Genomic DNA, 20,959 nt, shown 5'->3' with positions numbered 1-20,959 from the left:
TGAAGGATCGCGTCCTTCTTTAATTAAAAAGGAGAATCTTGGGAAAACTGGAGCCGATTAGCACAGGAAGAGTTGATTCCCAGTGATTTATTTTGATGCACGTATGACACAGCATGGAGAGTCTCAGGCGCTCATGGGTCTGCTTTTCGGCTCACTCCAGAAGCAGCTCTGCGTCTTCATCCGAATTCTGTGTTCTTGTCCACGTTGCACCTGGGAAACCTTCCAGCCCAAGCACCCCGCTCCAGCTTCACACAAACGGGAGGAAAATCATTTAACCCCCGGAGCTGTCGAGTAACCTCTTCAGGGTACAACTTTTATTTTACACGTAGCAATTAAAAGATCGCAAACCCCAACCGAGCCACCGGAGCCGGTTGGCAGAATCTCCAACCTGGGGGAAAGCGCAAAGCTAATAAAACTCCCAGGGCGCTGCAGCCCGAGGGGGTAACAGCCGTGAGCGGAGGCGATCTCCAGTTGGGCAAAAATCCTGGAGTGACTTTGCTGGTCCTGGTTTGGTGGTTACGATTCATTGCGAAAGGGATAATGATTTCTAATAAAATCGGACGGGGACGAAAGGCAGATCGGGTAGTGGTGGCTGTAGTAGCAGGGGTAGGGGGTACTAAAAGTTGGCTCCTTGGCCCCGCCGCTGGTACCCTGCGTAGTACCGAGCTTAATCCAAGGCATCTTTGGCTGGCAGGATCCGAAGACAGGCAGAGGGGAAAGGGATGAAATTGGGCCGGGGTAGGGGCAGCTCGAGCAAGGGAGGGTGGTGGAGCTCTGGGCAGAGCTGTTGGGCTAGCAGGCAGGCGTGCAGGCGTGTGCTCTGGGAGCAAGTTCGCGGGCTGAAGAGGCCTTTATACCTGGGTCGGAGCGGCCGGCGGCAGATTGTGGTACTGGCGAGCAATTGGACTATTGTTGATATGCTAATGAGGCGATTAGGCTGTTAGTGAAGAGCTGGGAAAGGGAAAAGTTTCTACCATTAGAGGGAGTTCTCCGAGCGCACACGGGAGCTCTCTAACCCTTCTCTCCTCCTCCCTCCTCGCCCTTCTCCTCCTGGCCCTCCTCCTCCTCCTCCCCCTCCTCCTCCCTCCTACCCTTCTCCTCCTCTTCGCCCTCCTCTCCTCCTCCTCCTCCTGTGCTCACCGCCCGCAGCCCGCACTTTGCGCTAACCTAGAGAGTAGCTCCGCTGGGGTGCGAGGCGCAGAGGGGCAAATCCGATCACGCCGATCCATGAAAATGCTTTGGAAACTGACGGATAATATCAAGTACGAAGACTGTGAGGTAAGCGCGACGCCGGCTCAGCCGTCCTTGCAGCCACAGGCTTGGAGATCGACCCTCCCTCTCCTCCTCCTCTCCACGCAGCTAGCTGCGAACGCGAGTGGAAGAAACTTTCACCAGTGCTGCGCCCGCCCCTCGGGGGAGAAGCCGGAGAGGGTGGACGTGGATTCTGCTTCTTTCACTTTTGTCCTTTGAAGCCTGTGTCCCATTTCCCCCTCTCTTTTTCTGCTTACTTTTGGCTTTGCTTGAGAGTGTGGAACGAAGAGACAAGCTTGTTTTTTTTGTTTTTTTTTTTGTTTTCTTTAAACAATTGCTGGCAACTGGGCACGTGCCAGTGCACTCCGGTGTCTCTTGAGCAAGAATCTGGGGTCACCTCCGGTAGCAGGAAGAAAAAAGAAAATGTTCCCCCTTTCACCTCCTCTCTGAGGTGAATATTTCTTTTTCTTTCATTCATTCCTTTCTTTCTAAAGAGGTTCCCTTCTTGCATTTGGAGAAGGGCCCACACACTTGGCCCTGACCTGGGCCGCACCTCCCTGTAAGCGGGTTCGGCTTGGAAGCCCTCAAGTCAGCCTCTGGGCTCACTCCTTAGCTTCTGTATCCCTTGAAGTTCTAAGCAGTTTCTCCCGCTGAGCTACGGGGTGGACACACCCCATGGTAGTGGCTGAGTGCAGCTGCAGTCGCTCCACTGGCCTTTCTGAGTCGGGGGGAAAAAAATCGCCCCTGCGCCTACCGGCGCTTAGCTGAGGGACCCTGAGAAGCCTGGCTTGACTGCCGATCACCTCCGGTTTTCGAGAGTCCGCTGGGACCACAGAGCGCTCCCCTTGGGAACACATTTTAAAACCCAGGGCCCCAGAGTATGACTTTTGGGGCAGCCAGGGAGGCATGGAAAGAGAACCAACGGCTTGCAGGAGACCGCCTCAACCTTGCTTTTACAAACCCCATTGAAAGGAGCTGATGAGTGCACGGGGCGATGGAGGGGTGGGAGGCCCCGTGATTATCCAAATAAATATGTAGCAGCCTTGCCATTTGCTCTTCTTCTTTTGCTTTATTTCTTTTCCCTTTGGCATTTGGAGCTGGGGTTCCGGCAGCAGCTTCTGCGCGGGCTCAGAGGCAAGAATTCTGTTTGAAATCAGAAACTGGGTTTGTGTGAAGGAAGTGTCACCCACTCCCTCCCCTTTTCCTTTTGAATACTATTTTACGTCTTTCTTCATTCTGGCTCCCTCTTTATCCCTCCCCACCCCCAACCTGGTGGATGGGACACCAGGTGGCATCCCATCAGTACCGGTGCTTCCCTAGGGGCTCCTGTGGAGCGCCAGGAGGGGTGTAGGACCCCACGTAAGACCAGGCACTTTGTTTTCGAGGCTGTGGGTGCCTTTTGCGGACAGGCCTAGGCACTATTGAGCAGTTGGTTTCTTAAGGGTCTGGTCCCCAGCCAGGTGATTTTTCACTCTCTTGTAACCTAAAAGTCAGTTCCGGGTGCCAGCGTCCTGAGTGGGAGGGTTGATAACCTTCGCGTGGCTCCACACACCGAAGGGGTCCCGAGGGGTAGGACGCGAGATGAACTTGGACCCCCGGAGAGGCTCTGGAGGTGCGTGAGAGCGGGGCGGGGAGTGCGGGGGGAATGAGAACCGAGTAGGAGAGGAGAAAAAAAGTCTGGGCAATTTCAACAACTTTGGTGGCGGCGGGCTAACCAGCGCTAGAGCAGGGATTTCGGGTTTCCGAGCGGGCTTGGAGTTGTCTGGTTTGGCTGAGGCTCTGCAGGGACACGCAAGAGGCGAGGTGCCGCTTGTTCCGACAACCGGGCGGGCAGACTGGCAGTGGCGACGCGCGGGAGAGCTAGCCCTGTCATCTAGGGGGTGTCGGCGGGAGTGGCCCAGCCAGTCGGACGGGTTTGTGCCGGGAGCCCGGAGCCTTTGCCAGAGGCTCCTAGGCTGGGCCGCTTCGCGTCTGTGCGCTCCCGGGGCCGCGTCCGGGCTCCGGCTCCCGGAACCCGGTCCAGGGACCAGCCGAGATCAGAACAGCCGCAGCCGAGGAACGCACGGCCCCGAGGTCCTAGGGAAGACAGCTCGTCGTGACCAGGCGGAGGACAAGGGTTGGCGAAGCGGGCGGGCCGGTTCCAGGCGGGACGCCTGGTCATGGAGGAACAGCGCGGCGGCGGGCAGCCGAGTCCCGAGTCCCAAGCCCCGCTGCGCAGGAGAGAATCCCGCGGCCGGAGAGCGGCGGGAAGCACCTCCCAGGCGCAGAACCCGGTGGGCAGCCGCGCGCGGGTCCCCGGAGCTCCAGCCCGCGGCGCGCGACCCCCGCTCCATCCCGAGGTCTGCCCCAGCCTTTTAGGTCCGATTGTCCTCCCTCGCTTCCTCTCCCCTCCCCCTCCCCCGCGGGCTCCCCCTCCGCAGCTCCGGCTCGGCCCCCTCCTCCCCCTCCTCCTCCCTCCCTCCTGCCCTCCCTTCCTCCTCCCCGGCGCTCCCTCCTTCCTCCCTCCCTCTCTCCACTCCTCTCTCTTCTGGTCGCCCACACTTTCTTTCTCGCACACGCACGCAGACACATCCTCCCTCTTGGCGCTCTCGCCCCTCGGCCTCCCTCTCTCGCCTTCTTTCTCTTTCACTTTTGCAGGCCCTGCAACCTTTTAAAATGTTGCCCCTTCGCTGTGATTCGCCAGACGCCGCGCCGCGGCCCCCCGCACGCTCGCCCGCTCCCTCCGTCGCCCGCTTTTTGTCTCTCGCGCTCCCTCTCCCCACCTCCGATTTGCTACACTGAGACTCCCGTCAATGACTGCATTGAGAGCCGGCTCCGGCGCGAGTTGCCTCTCCGCTTCACGCTCGATTTCCAGGCATTCTTCCCTTATTAAGTATTCGTGTAATATTAATAGTCATGAATATCTGCTATTAGGAGGCTCCAGGAACGCTGCCCAGCGCGGTTATTAGAAGCTGAAGTGAAGCCGCCGCTAAGAAAAGAGGGGGAGACACGGATTAAGGAACACTCACTCTCACTCACACACACACACACACACACACACACTTTTTTCCTCTTTTTTTTTTCTTGGTATTTTTTGGTTTGTTTGGTTTTTTTGTTTGTTTATTTTTTTCTTAAAGAACTTTGAATCCTAACCGATCGCGGCAGGATAGAGATCGTGGGTTCGACCAGCTGAAGGCGCCGCGCGACTCGGTGGTACAGTTCGGATGGAGCCGAGCGGGGCTCCGGCGCTCGCGGGAGCGTCCGCGCGGTGACTGGAGTCCTGGGTGGCGCGGGGCTCTCGGAGCCTTTTGTGTGGGGCTCTCTCGGGCCGCCGGGCGGCCGGGTGCTCGAGGCGTGGTGGTTTTTGGCCTTTTTTCTTTTTCTTTTTTCTTTTTTTTTCTTTTTTTTTTTTTTCACCCTGACTGGTTACCCCAGACTCTTCGCAGATGTTAGTTCACAGTTTTTCAGCTATGGTGAGTCCCACCCCCCCCCCACCCATCCCATCCCTGTTTCCTTAGGAATTCTGTTCCCCAAACCCGCAGCCCAGAAACTCTCTGAGATCCAGGGCTTCCCGGCCTGGGTTCCTGGTGGACATCTCCTTCCATTTGCATTCCTATCTTCCCTTTCCTTCTTTCTCTGGTTCTTTTCCATCCCCCCAATCCAACGCGTCGCCACTGCCCTGTCTCTGCTGGACCTCTCCGCGCACGCAGACCTACCCGGCAGCTCTTTCCCTGGGCCAGTTTCTCGCCCGGTTCGTCTTTATTTCCTCGCGTCTTCACTTGCTCCAGAGCCGCTCTCCACGTCTGATGCTTAATCCATCTGTGTGTGTGTGTGGGGGGGGGGTGGTGAAAAGCGCACCCTGGTGTGTCCCCTAGCCCGGGGCCTTGAGGTTGGACCTTGAAGGGTTCTGGTTCTCTGGAACCCACTCTTGGCTTGCTTTGCAAAAGGATTGCAATAGAGGGACGTAAAGTGAGGGGCTTCGTTTGCCCTTTGGGGCTGGGGTGGAAGGGGCGGGGGCCCCCGCCCCAGGGTGCTCCTCTTTCTTTTAAAAGAGCCGGGTAAGGCAGAATCTTTTCTGTTTTAAACCCTAGCTTGGCGTCCCTTACTCCCCAATTCATATCATAAAACGACCCTGTCGTGTAAAAGCCTAAGAGAGGAAGCGGAAAAGACAGACACCGCCCCCCCACCCCAACCATGCAGTTAAAACCTTTAAGCTGGTAATTTAAACGTGTGCTTTCTTACGGCCCCTGTGCGAAACATGTTTCTATTTAAATAGTCATGAAATGGTAATAGTCTTTGAAGGTTTATGATTTTTCCCCCTCCAGATTAATGGAAGAGTAAACAATAACGCGGTGGCAGACAGGTTCAAATCCGGGAAAAGCAAAGGCCGCTTCTGCTGTTTGAATTTTGCTTAAGGGAGGTTTGGTACTGCGGGTGTTAAGGGCTGTACTACAGGACACCCTTTTACATCTCCTTCCTTCCTTTGAGAGGAATGTCTAGGAGAGTCTGTTGTGCCCCCGGATTTACATATTCTGGTTTCTTTGCGTTTTTTGGAAAGGCCTGCTTCACTTCTTGGGTATTTTCCAATGTGAACAATGTAGAGTTGCTACCCCCACCCCGGCGTCCTGCGGAGGGGAATGGGTGATTTTCTCCCACACTAGCTTGCGGAATGGATTTAGTGGGGGTTAGCTAAAACTCTGCGCCTATTTCTTATTCTTTCCCTTTCGTCTTGCTTTCCTCCAGGACCGTCACGACGGCACCAGCAACGGGACTGCACGGTTGCCCCAACTGGGCACTGTAGGTCAATCTCCCTACACCAGTGCCCCGCCGCTGTCCCACACCCCCAATGCCGACTTCCAGCCTCCCTACTTCCCCCCGCCCTACCAGCCTATCTATCCTCAGTCGCAAGATCCTTACTCCCACGTCAACGACCCCTACAGCCTGAACCCCCTGCACGCCCAGCCGCAGCCGCAGCACCCGGGCTGGCCCGGCCAGAGGCAGAGCCAGGAGTCTGGGCTCTTGCACACGCACCGGGGGTTACCCCACCAGCTGTCGGGCCTGGACCCTCGCAGGGACTACCGGCGGCACGAGGACCTCCTGCACGGCCCACACGGGCTCGGCTCCGGGCTCGGGGACCTCCCGATCCACTCCTTACCTCACGCCATCGAGGACGTCCCGGTAAGAGGCGGTGCGGGCCGCGGGGAGGGAACGCAGCCCTAGGCTCACCTGCCCTCCCGGAAGCTTCGTGGAGCCCAGGCCCGCAGGGCCTTGGTTTTCCTCAATAATAGTTGGGAGTGGAAGTGAGACTCACTTAAACAACTGAATTTAAAAATGAGAAAGTAATTGAGAACAATGCTTCCTGGAGCTCGCTCAACAATGCCTGGGTCTACCACTTCCAACCAACACAGAAATAAATCAGGCGATTGTCACCCTTCACTGTAGCGTCTCCTCTCCGTGACAGTAAATTGTGTAGATCGGGGAAGGATTTAATTCCACTGCTGAATATGTTGTGAGGATTTCTCGCTGTTCTAGGAAAGAGGTTAAATTTAGCCTAGAAAGCCCCTCAAATGCGCTCACAAAGTAAAAGAAAGTGTGAGAGACTTAGGAAAAAGGTTCCTGAACCGGGTTTTATAAGCATTCGTGAAATCCAGAAGTTATACCTCTTCTATCCTGATCAAAGGAAAGCAAGTAGCAAATCCAAGCACCGGGACATTAAAATGCAGCTTTCTTCTCTTCCTGGGGGTGCTAAGTGGTGACCTCATAAATCATTAGCTAGGTTCCCAACGCCTATCAGAATCTGCTACACTGCATATTCAATTAAATGTTTGGAGACTATTGGGCACTGCGTTGAGTTCTAATTCAGTTAACAATAAATGCAGTTTAAAATGATTTCTAAATAAGGACGGCCTCAGCACATGTACTATTTACAGCATAACTCAGGCTATTGATAATTTGAAAATACTTTTAAAAATTAAATTGCAACCAGCACCTCAACTTCAGCTCTATAAATTTATGGTTTTCTCACAATCTTCCTGAAATGGAATTAGAGCAAGCCAATTTTTTTTTTTTTTTTTAATGCTGTAAAGACTTCTGTTAAAGGTACTTTTCTTTGGAAAGGAAATGTATCTGGATGTGATTTTTGCTTAAATGCTATTTCAAATTACTGCATCAAATATAGCAGTGGTATGTCTGTTGACAGTTTAATGATTGCTGAATTAGATTGTAAGGAAAACGGCCACCTGAACTTACCTGATTGTCTGGCAGATTTAAAACGTTCTTGAAGTTCTACAGGAAAATAGAAAATTTATTACCTCTCTCATTTAGCCCAGTTAATCACTGAAATTTGTTGGTTATGCTTAACAGCCTTGCATGGAACACAGGAAAGCAGGTTCTTGATCCAATGCAAGGCTTTAGTAAGCAGTGTGTGTGTGTGTGTGTGTGTGTGTGTGTGTGTGTGTGTTTTCATATGTTTTTAGAAAACAATGATTAGTAAATTTGGGGCAATATTTTATAAAAGTAATTTTGAACAGAACTAGAAGTTATGGTGATTTTAGCTTTCTTTCTCAGAGAGTCTCTGAATTCTTGTCTTTGCCTGCTCTTTAGGAACACTCAAATAGCAAAATAATATCTTAAGCTTTTGGAGCTATTGTGTATTGGAAATAGGTCTACTTCTGCAAAAATATCCTGTGGCTGATGGGAATTCTGATACCTGTGTGGCCACTCTTTGTGGTGAAATTGGTCAGTAGGAGAACTTAACTAGATGATCATATAAAACCAAGAAACCCAGTTGCTGCTCTTCTCACCCTCCCCCACTTTTCCAGGGGGGAAAAAAGATCTTTTGAAGGAATTTGGGTCAGGAAAAGGGTTGTTTTCAATTTTCCCATTGCTGCCACAGTTAACTTTTAATAAGAATGACTGCTAAATATTTAAGAAAATCAAGTCGATGGTGAAAATTATTTAATCATTAATATCTCAGTGGGGTTTTAAACTTAACAGTCTTCCCTGTGTGGACAAGGTCTAGCTAGAAATAACAGAAATAAAAGTATTATGCCACACTACATTTACTTTATGGGTTTAGGGTGCATGCATAAAGGGATCATATTTCCCCATATAGTTAAAACACAAGAACTGCAGCAGTAGTCATTTCTGAACATTTCTCAATTTAATTATACTTAAATCCAGAAGCACTTTAGGCAAGTTACAAATGAGAGCATTGAGTATAATAAAACCTGTAATAAAGCAACTTAGTACCATCCACCCGGAATCATTGCGATCAGGCACAATTAACAGGAGCATAAATCCAAGACAGAATGGAAAATGTTCGAATCAGTATTATTGTTGGACAAAGACTAGAGAAGGAAGTAATAGTTTTTTAAATGGCAATGCCTGTGCTTGGTAACGATTGCGAAATCTTCTCTCTCAGCAACCCTGGTGCTAATTTGTAAACACAGCCAGACATTATATTGCCTGTCAGTTTCTGCATTAGAAAACATGATTTCATTTTACTTTCTAATCACGTTTTGATTCTAGCACACACATGCACACACACACACACACACACACACATCCATCTGTAAAAAAAAAAAAGGAAAGAAAGAAAGGGGGGCACCCCACACTGCTGCTGGACAACAGGAAAACAGCCTCAAAGGATTTTCGTCCCTGATATTTCCACATTCCTGCCAGATTTGCTGTAGGCAGCGGTTTAAAAAAATTCTAGCTTTCCCTGAGTGAAGGAGTGTGTGTGTGTGTGTGTGTCTGTGTGTGTCTGTGTGTGCTCTGTTGTATTACCTGCAGGGTTCCCAACACTGCTGTTACTCTTCTCCTGTCATTTCTATTGTGTTTCCGTGGCTTTGGCTGCCTGGACACTGGGATCCCTGAGGCTCCCAAGCTGCTGAGGTGCCACGCTAAAGCTAGGTGCCTTTCCAAAGGTTGAATTGACTGTGACAAAGATTAAGAACTCCAAAACTTCATTTAATTTTCAAAGAAAGTTTTATTCCCCATCCCATCCTCTTTAAGGTGGATTATCTGCTGGGGGGCGGGGGGAGAAGAAATGGGCTGTGGGTGTACAGTGAACCCTCTTGAGTTTTAAAGCTCCAAATTCAGTAAGCCAAGATGAGATGTTTATATATAAATGTCATTATGAGGGAGGGGGGACTCGAATCCTCCACCTTCCCCTCCCCCACCTTGCAGGGAATATTCATTTCCTTTTGTTTTGATTATACACTTACATTCATGTGTATCCTTTTGTTGCAGCATGTAGAAGACCCGGGTATTAACATCCCAGATCAAACTGTAATTAAGAAAGGTAAGCCATTTCCTTCTGCATTCCAAGCATGTCCTTACAGGCAGAGTGCTATTTAAAAGAACTTGCAGGACTGTATTTTTTTTTCAAATAGGATTTCCTAAAGGCTCAGAATTAGCAAATAGATAGGCATAGACCAATGCTTAAATAACCGGCTCTCAGGATCTTGGTAATGGCAACAGGCTAGCTTTGTTCAGATCATGATTTCAGCAATGAATTTAGTTTAATCATATTTGGACAAGATGAAATGTGCAAGAGTTGACCTGATTTGGAAGTGGCATTTCGATTTGGAAATGGTTTCATCGTTAAATCTTTGTGTGGAGTTAAAGGCCATGAGGGTTAAAAAGTGTATCAAGCTGAAATAATACAAATACTTTAATATTAATGAAAAGGCAGATGAAAAAAAGCACTCTATCAGGAAAGAACACTTTCATGTCCTCTGATTTAGTTTCTAGTCTCTTGATTGAGTCTCAGGGCTTTACAACTTGGTGAATTAGGTTAACAAAAAGGTAGCTCTTGGTTAAAATTAGCATCTTGAAGATGCCACTATTGACCTACGTATTTAGAAATGGTTAAAAAGGTGTTACATGATTTGACTAAATTTATCATCTGCATTGTGCTTAGTATGTAGAAATAAAGTTTCTTGTATTAAATGCACTAGCAGTATATTTTTGTTGTTATGGTGGCAATAATTTCAGGATTCTAGGCACCACCAGAGGATGATGCTATATAAAACTGTTCCCATTTCTAACCCCAGTCAGTATATTGTTAGCTAGTTTAAAGTTTCATTTTTGCATTTGTGAAGTCTTTGTCATGTCAAATTAGATGTGCAAGGGATAAATCTTAAGAGGTGCTCTTTCCAAGTCGACATGATAATTGGCTCTTTTATTAGTAATCTCTCAAGAGTTCGTTTAACTCCTATTGTCTCTATTAGCCTCCTCAGAGCTATTAATGTCACAAGTGATCTATCCAAAACCTAGAGCCCCTCACCTCCCCATACGACTAGAATATCCCCATTTAAAAAAAAATACATAAAAACAAAACAGGAACGCTGTGATGAGACTGTGTGCATATTATTATTATATGTCTCCATGTGAAATTTTAAGATACAAATGCATTGTACTTAAATGGTGGCGGATGCATCTGAATTACTTGGTGTTAAGAAATGGACCCCTCGTTTTGCAGGTCTTGAATTTGTTTTCTAACAATGGTAGGTCCAACAATGAAGAGCTTATGGTTTTAACTGATTATATATCCCCCCCCCCCCACCTCTTTGAAGGGGCTTAGGCAGACAAGGTTCATTTAGTATTCGCTCAACAAAAGGATGCATTCCTAGTGTTCAACTGTAGGCCTCTTCTTGAGTTCCGTTCAAAACCGGGCTTGGAATGAGCTCCAAAACTCGAGTGTCTTTTAAAATGGAACATAAGGGTCTACGATAAAAGGACATTCGTGTAGTATGTGACAACAGAATCCACCACTTGCCAGCTAAATGCTCATTTACCGGCTGCTGGAGCCATCGAAACTATCCGCTGGTTTTAACAGCCATTTCTGTCCGCACTGAGCCTTTCGTCTGCAAAACCCTGGCTACGCCAACCCTGCCCTAGGTTTGCACAGGAAACCCACCCGCTGTCTCCCCCAACACGATCTCCTGCACCTCGCCGGAGCCCTCCGCGAGCCCAGGGGGTAGCGACAGCACCAGCCATCTCTAGACAGCTAGCAGCCAGGGTGATGGCAGGAAGCCGCTGCGGGATTCCAGAGTTGAGCAGCGCGCGGTCGGCCCGCCCCCCCCACAACACGCGCCCGCGTCTGTCTCCGCAGGCCCTGTGTCCCTGTCCAAGTCCAACAGCAACGCCGTCTCCGCCATCCCTATCAACAAGGACAACCTCTTCGGTGGCGTGGTGAACCCCAACGAAGTCTTCTGTTCAGTTCCGGGTCGCCTGTCGCTCCTCAGCTCCACCTCGAAGTACAAGGTCACGGTGGCGGAAGTACAGCGGCGCCTCTCACCGCCCGAGTGTCTCAACGCGTCGCTGTTGGGCGGAGTCCTGCGGAGGTGAGGCTCGGCCCCGCCCACCCCGCCCTTCCCGCCCGCCCCGCCCCGCGGACGCGGCCCCAATGCGCCTGCGCCGGGGCGGTAGCGGTCCCGCACGCTGCTAGGGAAAGGGGCGGAGAGGAGAGAGTGGCGCCTGGTGGGCGGGGCCGGAGGCGGGGGTGAGGCGGCGCGCCTGCGCACTCCGGGGACTCGGCTTTCTCCAGCACGCACGCGCAGCTGTCTCTGCTGAGGGCTCAGTCCCGGCCTTGGCAGCCATGGGGCGCCGTGCAGCTGCCTTTTCTCTGCTTGCGCACAGGTTACAAGCTCAGGAAAACTTCTGGGCTTCTTGCTTTGCCTTACCACGCTGGAGAGCCTCTGATGGGAACCGGCCGCCCTTGAGTGGAGGCTGGTTTTCAAGTAAAGCAAAGAGAATGACTTCCGCTTGCTGCATGCTTCCCCATCCCGGGTTGCTGGCATCTCCCTCCAGAAGGCACCCCCTACCCCCAACCCCAGGCTCGGTGCCCGAGGCACTAGCTTTTGACGATTCGGATTTACTGTGAAGTGTGACAGGCAGTGTGCAGGGCACGTTTCCAGTTTCCCTTCATTATGCGTAGTCGCTCTCAGGGACTGCGTCTGTTAACACGGGATTCTCACCTCTCTGGGGTGAAGTGGGCCCTTTAGTAGATAAGATTTCACAAGGGCCAGGGATACAGAGGGTCTCTGTCCTCAGAGCCAGCTCTGTGTCCTTCTCTATCTTAAAATTCTATCCAGTGGTGTGAGTTGTAGGCCTAGTGTTAGTTTTGGCCAAATAGTATGTCTCTTACTCTCCTCTCTCGGAGTAAGACCCGTAATTCACTGTCTAACTTTCTTCCTGAATCTTAATGACCCGGAGTTGGGCCTTGGTGGTTATAGCCACCTACATCCTCTAAGAGGGTTTTGCAGAGTTAATATCCGCAACTCTTATCGTTCAGTCACTTGGTTTTTCCTTAGTTCCTTTACTGCCACAGATCTTTCTCTGCCCTCTGCTTTTTCCTCCCCTTCCCCCATCACCAGTAACCGAGACTGCTTACCTAAGGGAGTATAATCTAATCCACACAATTAAAGAACCACTTGAGTAGGGAATAAAATCTGAAATTAATTAATTTGCTGTTTTATTTAAACAATTTATCTTAACCACTTTCTGATTATGGGAGTCTATTTAGACATCTATTTAGAAGTGCCTCCATCGTCTCTGAAATCAGGGAAATTTTTGAAAGCTGGTATCAGCCATCATTCTTTTGACATTTCCAGTTCTGCTCCTGACGTGGCATGTAAACAGTTGTCGAGATGCATTTCCCATTGGGACCAAAGCCAGAGCAGGAAATGTGAGCGTGATGATAACTTTGGTTACTGGGAGCAACCTACCAGCAGATCTTGTGAAGACAATTTAAAGACCCCACTGGGGTTTGTGTTATTGTAGCAACAGGGAAAATACACAGTCATCAGCTGACCTCAAGAATACCTCCAACTCCAGAGTTCAGAACTGTGTGTGTGTGTGTGTGTGTGTGTGTGTGTGTGTGTGTGTGTGTGTGTCTTCTTCAGGGAACTGGAAAACAAGAAGCTTCCAACCTGCTACAATAGTCTCAACAATAACTGAATGCAGTGAGTGCTTTACAGTTGAACAAGTCTTTATTTCCTATGACCTTTCTGTACGGTTCTTTAGGTTCTCCTCCCCTGCCCTGGGGCCATGCTTCTTGGTTTTTAAGAACACATTTTAGAAAGTGCTCAAAATGACTTCAGTGTGACACAGCAAGTCAATATTTTCTAAATCCCCGTCTTCACGTGTTTATGAAACAGAGCGAAGTCTAAGAATGGAGGAAGATCTTTAAGAGAAAAACTGGACAAAATAGGATTAAATCTGCCAGCAGGGAGACGCAAAGCTGCCAATGTCACCCTGCTTACATCACTAGTGGAAGGTAAGCAATCCACTTGCTAACTAGAAAGGAGCTGTTGTCTGGGGAAATGAATGATATTTAGTGGCCAGATGTTGGGGTGAATCTTGTGCACTTCGGGGGTTTCACCTTTCCATGGATTATAACTGTAACTGGAATGAACAGAATTCTGAGATGTCAAGGAAAAACAAGAAACAAAACAAAAAACAAAAAACAACCCAGAGCCTACTTAGATATACTCATGCCTATATGTTCTTCTTCCTCTCTCCCACAAAATTCCCTTGTCCTCAACACAAATTTGACCTAAACAATGCACAAATTTAAGAGCTGCACATTCCCCAAGTTCCTGTCTCCTCTAAAGAACTCAGCAGTAAATCACTTAAGTTATTCTGACATCTGCATTTGAGAAATGCGTGACCACTGCTTCCTGAATTAATGTGAGAATCTTTGACCTGCATCCTGATTTAAGACCATCCTGAAAGCTTGGGGTTAAAAGCCATTGCAGGCTGTTGCTTCCCAAACATCTCCTTCCTTACTTCTTACTTCACTGTGTTCATATTCTGCAGAATGGGAAGGAAGGGAGCAATTTTAGAATTTGGATTGTTGGATACAGAGAGAGAGAAAAAGCAGTGGACACATTATAAAAGAGTTTCTTGTGGCAGGTTTTAGCACACACACCCTTCCAAATTTCTTAAGCCAAAATGGCATCCCTGTCTAGTTATACAAAAACTGTCACCAGAATCCATTCACATTCCTGCCTCCTAGATTCCTAACTTCTTCTGATACTCAGTTGGTATAAGGTTGGGATTAAGGGTTGGGGTGAATACATAGCTTTCTTGTGCATTTCTTTGTGTCTTATTAGATCTCATGTTAATAGGAAAATAAAAAGATAGTGATTATTCCCAGGAAGATTTAAAACTAGCATTTATATTTCAATGAGGCATATTTATCTTTTTGTATAGTATATTAGAGGAGATATTACTATTGGCTCCAAGTTTTTTTGGGAGTTTCTAGAAAACATCTGAAACAAATGTTTTTGAAGAGGAATTCTATGATTCCCATGTGTTAAATGGTGTTGAAGATGATGATAATGTAACTTTTCAAAAACAAGCCATTGTTCAAGGACAAGAATTCAAATACGGCAACATTATATTAAAATAATGCTAGCATGTAGAAAATCCACTGCTCATATCCTACCCCCCCCCCCCAATTCTCCGTCCTGAAAGTGGTGGTGGCAGCTGAGGATGGAGCGTGAGAGTTGGTCTGGGTCTGGGGGTTGAGAGCTGCAGTGGAGAGGCAGTTTCTGGAGAACTGTTATTGTTTGTGATCCGCTCCATTTTATGGAAACAAGCTCTGTGAGAGGGCTTTGATGCTCTAATTGGCGCATGCGTTCTTCCGGAGCTGGAGCTAATGGCAGGAAGCCCTGCAGTAAAAACCAACTGGTTCAGGAAATTAAAACCAAAGATTCGAAAATCAACAACACAGACGACAGACTCGGTGGAGTGGCCCTCAACTCCTCCTGGTTAATCGGCTTGGATGAACAGATAATTATACGTGATCAAGTTAAAATGTAAACTCTCATTTGTTTCCTTGCTGAAAAGCTCAAGGAGTAATTATGAAACATCTTTGATGAATGTGTTGATAGGTGTGAGGCTGGAGCAGCGGAGCCATTTTCAAACATCAGTCGTGGATGGGTAGGGGGTGATGGGTGGGCTTAACATTTTCAAACCATTTTAGCCTTGTAAGCCAACGTGGCACTTCTGCTGATGAGTACGGTCTCCTGGTCTCACAGAGAAGAAATGTCAAAAGTAAGAAAACAAGGGTCTGTGTTCCTTCCAGCTTTTAGTGAAGAAAAGGAAGGGAGCTGGGTGTGGAGAGGAAACTTTGATCCCAATTTCTTCGTTCTCTGGCCCTCACTTCCCTCCTCCTACCTCTTGCCAGGAGAAGCCGTCCACCTAGCCAGGGACTTTGGGTACGTGTGCGAAACTGAATTCCCTGCCAAAGCAGTAGCGGAATTTCTCAACCGACAACATTCCGATCCCAATGAGCAAGTGACAAGAAAAAACATGCTCCTGGCTACAAAGTAAGGCATTTACCTCCGCGGGGGCTAGGCCGTTTGCTGTCAAAAGAAACAAAACTTGTCTTGTGTTTTCTTCTCTTTTCCATTCTTACTTTCCATTCTCAGCTTGGCTGGGAATTCTGAAATGGGGCACAAACGTTCTGGGTGCTTCCTGTGTTCGCCGGCACCTCAGTCTCTTTCTTATTTGCTAACTTTTAAAGAAATGGGAATGTGTGTGGGGCGCAGCAAGGATTTCACTGAAAGAGTATGTGTTTGTGACAGTGTTGTTTCATAAAAACCACAGTCAAGTCCTCAGAGGTACCAACCAGGCTTGCCTAAGTCCACGTGTTCTCTCTTATCCGTATGTTCTCCAAGGGCAAAGATTAAGCTGGGACCTGCAAAATGTGCCATCCAGAATGTGCCCTACTTTTACCTATAATCCTGGATCCCATTTCTTCTGTTTTCAGAAGTCAGTCTCTCTCTCTCTCTCTCTCTCTCTCTCTCTCTCTCTCTGTCACACACATCACACACACACACACACACACACACACACACTCAGAGTCACAGTCATACTCTAAATTTTAGCCTACAGGCAAGCTGTCAAGTGGGTTTCAGGATGGCCCAAGTTTATGTTCCATAGGTACCTGGGCTGAATAGACTTCTCCAGGTTGAAAAGAAAATGACTGTTTTGATATGTTTTCTGGAAATTTAAAAGGCTTGTTTAGAAGTCCTTAATTATCAAAAGCTGGTGTCACTGGAGGGCACTGTAGCAGAGAATTGAGAGGCTGAGGCCTTGGGTGGGACAGTTTCTGGCCTGGCGACTCTGCTTCCTTGCCCCTTCACCTCCAGGATGTAACCATCTCAGGAAGGCCCTGCTAGAGCTGGCATCCAGGGCCAGGCAGGCTTCCTTGTGGAGGAGTTCTTTCTCTGTGGCTCTCCACATTTTTCTTTGAGACAGTCTGTCATTGATCCCAGAGCTCACCATTTGGACTAAATGGGCTGCCCAGCAAACCACTGGGGCACCCCTGTCTCTGTCAGCCAGGAGTTGGAGATATAAGCCCTCAAGCTGGGCTTTTACACGAGTTCCGGGGATCCGAACTCAGGTCCTTATTTATCTGTGTGGTCGAGCCCTTTATCCAATGAGCTCTCTCCCTGGCCCTGCTGTTGTTGTTGTTGTTGTTGTTTAAAGCTAAGTTTTCCTTTTTGTTGAAATTCAAACCTCATTTGGTTGAAGACGGTGAATGAATGAGAGGAGACTCCATTCCACCAACTGTTACTGTGGTTCCTTTGGGTGTGTGTGGAGGGGCAGGCGGGGTGGGGGGGGGGGGGGGGGGGGGGGGGGGTGACGGTGAAAACCGAGTCAGAGGGTTCTACAATACTGAAGGGGGACACTTGTGCTTCTCCCTTCCGGTGTAACTTTTCTTTGTCCACATCCAGCCAGTGAAATGCTGTCCTGTGTTCAGGGTGTTGGCTATGACCGAGAGAGAGATGTAGGCTGAAGTTTGCTGTGCCTGGGGGTTGGGGGATGGGGAGAGAAGAGGCAGTCTTTTGGAGGTAGGAAGGCTGCTCATTTAAGGGAGGAGAGAAGTTTAGCAGCAGGCAGGCTTCATCCTTCTGAGGGGCCTGGTCTTGGGTCCTGGGGGGCGTGGGGGTGGGGCCAGGTGGCCGCCGGGGTGACGGACGGCAGGGAGAGATGCTTTTGCTCGCTTGCCCGCCCCCCTCCTCCCCCCCCCCCCCCCCCCCCCCCCCCCCAAGGCCCGAGGGGAGCTTCACCTCGCTCTCTGTTCCCCTCTGCAGACAGATCTGCAAAGAGTTCACTGACCTGCTGGCTCAGGACCGATCTCCCCTGGGGAACTCGCGGCCCAACCCCATCCTGGAGCCTGGCATCCAGAGTTGTTTGACCCACTTCAACCTCATCTCCCACGGCTTCGGCAGCCCGGCGGTGTGTGCCGCGGTCACCGCCCTGCAGAACTATCTCACCGAGGCCCTCAAGGCCATGGACAAAATGTACCTCAGCAACAACCCCAACAGCCACACGGACAACAGCGCCAAAAGCAGTGACAAAGAAGAGAAGCACAGAAAGTGAGGCTCTGCGCCCGCCCGCCCCGCGCCCGCCCGCCCGCCCGCCCGCCCGGCTCCCGGCTCCCGGCCCGCGCCCCCCCTCGCCCCTCCCCCGCCCGGCAGGTGACAGCTCCGGGACAGCCACTCCTCCTGCTGCTGCTACGCCGCGCCGCCGCCGCCGCGCCGCCCCTCGTCCCCGGAGTCCTCGGGACAGCTCGCTCTCGACTGCCAGGGAGGCAGGCAGCCGCTGCCTACTCAGCGCCCTGCCTCGACTTCCCCTTCAGCACCAACACCCCCTTCTTTACCTTCATCTGGAGCCTCAGAGAACAGAACAGGTCGTGAAGCCAGCAAAGAGAAGTTCTGTCGCGTTTGTGAACCTCTTTTTTTTTTTTTTTAAATCAAATCAACAACAAACATTAAAACTTTTTTTTCTAAAAAAAAAAAAAAAAAAGAACGTTAAAAAATTTAAAAAGTATACGAGCTTCATGGGACTAACTCATCGCCTTCCCTTGCATACTTCAGATTGTAGCCATACTTTAAAAAAAAAAAAAAAGGCAGAGAGGATAATGACATTTTTATCAGTATTGTGAATAAACTTGAACACAAATACAGAAGTTCTCTGTCCTGTCTTCCGTTGTGGGAGTTGTCTCTGCAAGGTGCCCACTTGAACTTCCTCTGATGACACAATCCACTTCTATAAGGGAATCAGTGTTCACGTCTCTGTATATATTTATTTATGTGTAATTTAATGGGATTTGTAAATATGGTGAGTCTGTTTTAAACCTTTTTTTTTTTTTTATTTTATTTATCTGGTGATCTCGTTTACCTCCTGTTTAGTGGGTTTTGGGTCCTCCCTATTAGTTCCTCATGTGGTTTTACTTACTTAGAAATCCAGGGTTTGGGTGACCCCCTCCCCTTCTGGAATTCATGAATTTAGCCCCTTGGTAGCATGTTAATGATGACATTGAAACAGCTGAACAAAACTTTTTTTAAAGTAAAATAAAATTTTATATATAATTAGTATCACATTTAGCTGTTCATTGAACTCAAAAGGAGAACCGAGTGACACTGGGACACTGGAAAGATTTTTTTTTTTTTTTAAATGAAGCGGTTTGATAACCCTCCCATGGTATCGTGGGGAGAAAAATAAAGTTTATTTGAGTTCACTGTCCTCCCTAAAAGCATCCTCTGAGCAATAAACAAATGTTGTCTTTAAACCAAGGGTTAGGGATTTCTCCGTGCTCTCTCTCCCTCTCTCTTTTTGTTCACCTTCAAGCAGTTGGGACCACCTGGTATTCTGTGTCTTCACTGGCCGCGTGGGAAGCACTTCTAGATGTACTGTGTTGGGTTGCACTGGCAGTAGTTCCCTGTCAATGTATCATAGTCCTTTGTTGCCCAGATAAATAAATATTTGATACGCTTTCTGTCGATTTTTTTTATTCAGTGGCTGTCTTTACCCAGGCGTATTTTTGTTCTTGGCAGTATTTTTTATTCAGTATGGTTACAGTAATTGAGTTTAACTCTCCCTTGGCAATTGCTCTTTGCAATAAGCAGCTGAACCCATTGTTTCCCTCAAGTATAATAAAAACTTACTTTCAACTTGGAGTTCAGAGCAGGGTATCATTTAGATATTCCACTGAGTCTGTATTCAGACAAATGACACAATAAAAGCCAATGTATTCTTTTGGATAAAAGATTGTTTGTACTGCTAAAGGAATGACATACTATTGCTTCCTGACTGGGAGCATTAACTTTATTATTAAAAATAAAGTTTTATTTTATTTATGTTGATCCTTTAGGTTTTCATTTGCATTTTGGAAGCCAAAATATTTAAACCCTCAGAACTAAACATTAGGAATGACTAAGCTGGTGATAAGCGGAAGAACAGAAGACGCTCTCCTCCCGTAACTGCATTCCAATCTGCCTCAGAAGGAAAGTGAAATTGAAATGATTACTTCATTAGTAGAAAGGAGATGGCCATTTCAGCCTTCGCTTGTTTGCACAGGCGTCCGTGGCTTACGCTAACCCTATTTTTCCGGGAGGAGAGAAGGTGGCAGAGATAGAGGTGGGATGCAGAAGAGAGGCCAATTGCCCCTGTTTGCTTTAACAGTTCATTTGCAGATGAATTCACAGGGGCCAGTAGAGGAGAGTGGTAAAGTAGGTGGATCCCTAGAATTTTCAACCACCCCCTCCCCAAATGCAAGCACACCCCTTTTTATCTGGACTGGTTCCTCCTTGGACCTTTTAGAAACACAAACCGCCTCAGAAGTGGGGTAGAGGGGTGGGGGTGGGCTGCCCTGCAAAGCTTTCCTAGCTGTCCTCCACAATAACAGGACTGTGTGCCTGCTCTGGGGGAAGGAAGGACCTTCTTTCACAGGAAGATGGGGAATTCAGAGCTTTTGTAAATGGAATTTGTAATTCTTTGCCTTGGAAATGAGGTGGCTTTTTATTTTTATTTGACTTACGGCTTTGTAAAATACATATATATAACAGAGATACGGAGGTTGGCTAGGAGGAAGGCTTAGAGAAAAGCTGTGTAGATGGGCACACTGAGAAGAAATGACTTGTGCTCCTGTGTTTTGGCACGCTGAAGGCTAGGAAGGCAAAGGTCTTTCCGGAGTGTCCATTTTGTGACCTTTTCCTTCTAATCTCCTTACGAAAGGCAGTGTAAAATTAGTCTCCACAAACCAACGAGAGTTGGTGGAGTCTAAATTCTATTTTCCAGAGCCAGAGAATTCATAACAATGGTGGGTTAAAAAAAAAAATTCAAATGGAAAGTGTATTCTCAGAACGCAACGCGGCAATTGTTTTTTAAAGCGGTTATTTATTATTTCCTAGAGAGACTGGTTAACTGTAACGTAGATGTAACAAAATAATGAGGCGAATGAACCCTAACTGTACATACTGTTGACAGAAATGAAATGCACACAGCGTCGTAGCAGGTGAAGTGAAGCATTGTCTATCAGGACTGTTTTTCTTGGCTGCATCTCAGATTGTGTGGGGGATCCTAACCTCAGGCACAATAGCATTCATAAACAGCCGTACATTGCTGCTCTTTCTCCAATGACACATAAATACTCATTTTAAAACGAAAACAATCTTATTAAATACCATTCATTCATATCTGGATTTACAGATGCTTGTTATGTTGGAAAACCTGAACCCAATATAATCTTTGCATCCCAAGAAAGATAGAAAGGAAGTGGTGGCTGGAACAGTGTAAGGTAAAAATAAACAATGGTTTTCAAATGCACAGAATCAGTAATTTTTATTCTGTAGTTGGGCTCATGATATTGCCACTGGTTTTAAACAAGAAAATTTAAAGAAGCTATGTACATTTAAGAGGA

The 20,959-nt window shown here is 48.2% G+C and overlaps 1 protein-coding gene across 2 annotated transcripts; it reads left to right on the top strand.

Annotated features, from left to right (window-relative positions):
* Positions 1 to 1,151: 1,151 nt before the first annotated feature.
* Tfap2a (transcription factor AP-2 alpha) lies at positions 1,152 to 19,034 on the top strand. Of its 2 annotated transcripts, none has more exons than XM_036188141.1 (7): positions 1,152 to 1,278; positions 5,974 to 6,408; positions 9,484 to 9,535; positions 11,351 to 11,582; positions 13,398 to 13,516; positions 15,434 to 15,575; positions 17,349 to 19,034. In XM_036188141.1, the coding sequence occupies exons 1-7, from the start codon at positions 1,228 to 1,230 to the stop codon at positions 17,635 to 17,637; spliced, it is 1,320 nt and encodes a 439-aa protein (XP_036044034.1). In that variant the 5' UTR covers positions 1,152 to 1,227; the 3' UTR covers positions 17,638 to 19,034. The 2 variants fall into 2 exon arrangements, with proteins under 2 accessions (XP_036044034.1, XP_036044035.1); XM_036188142.1 differs by lacking the exon at positions 1,152 to 1,278 and adding an exon at positions 4,654 to 4,703.
* Positions 19,035 to 20,959: the final 1,925 nt, after the last annotated feature.

This window comes from Onychomys torridus, chromosome 5, assembly GCF_903995425.1.
Source record: "Onychomys torridus chromosome 5, mOncTor1.1, whole genome shotgun sequence".
Classification (NCBI taxonomy): Eukaryota; Metazoa; Chordata; class Mammalia; order Rodentia; family Cricetidae; genus Onychomys; species Onychomys torridus.
Note: the sequence above shows the minus strand (reverse complement) of the source record. Positions and strands in the feature narration are given on the sequence as shown.

Excerpts from the sequence above, each read along its gene's own strand:
- Tfap2a (XM_036188141.1), top strand. The coding sequence starts at position 1,228 with ATGAAAATGCTTTGGAAACTGACGGATAATATCAAGTACGAAGACTGT. Across the intron at positions 9,536-11,350 it reads TCAAACTGTAATTAAGAAAG|GCCCTGTGTCCCTGTCCAAG; the intron begins GTAAGCCATTTC and ends CTGTCTCCGCAG. Across the intron at positions 15,576-17,348 it reads AACATGCTCCTGGCTACAAA|ACAGATCTGCAAAGAGTTCA; the intron begins GTAAGGCATTTA and ends TCCCCTCTGCAG.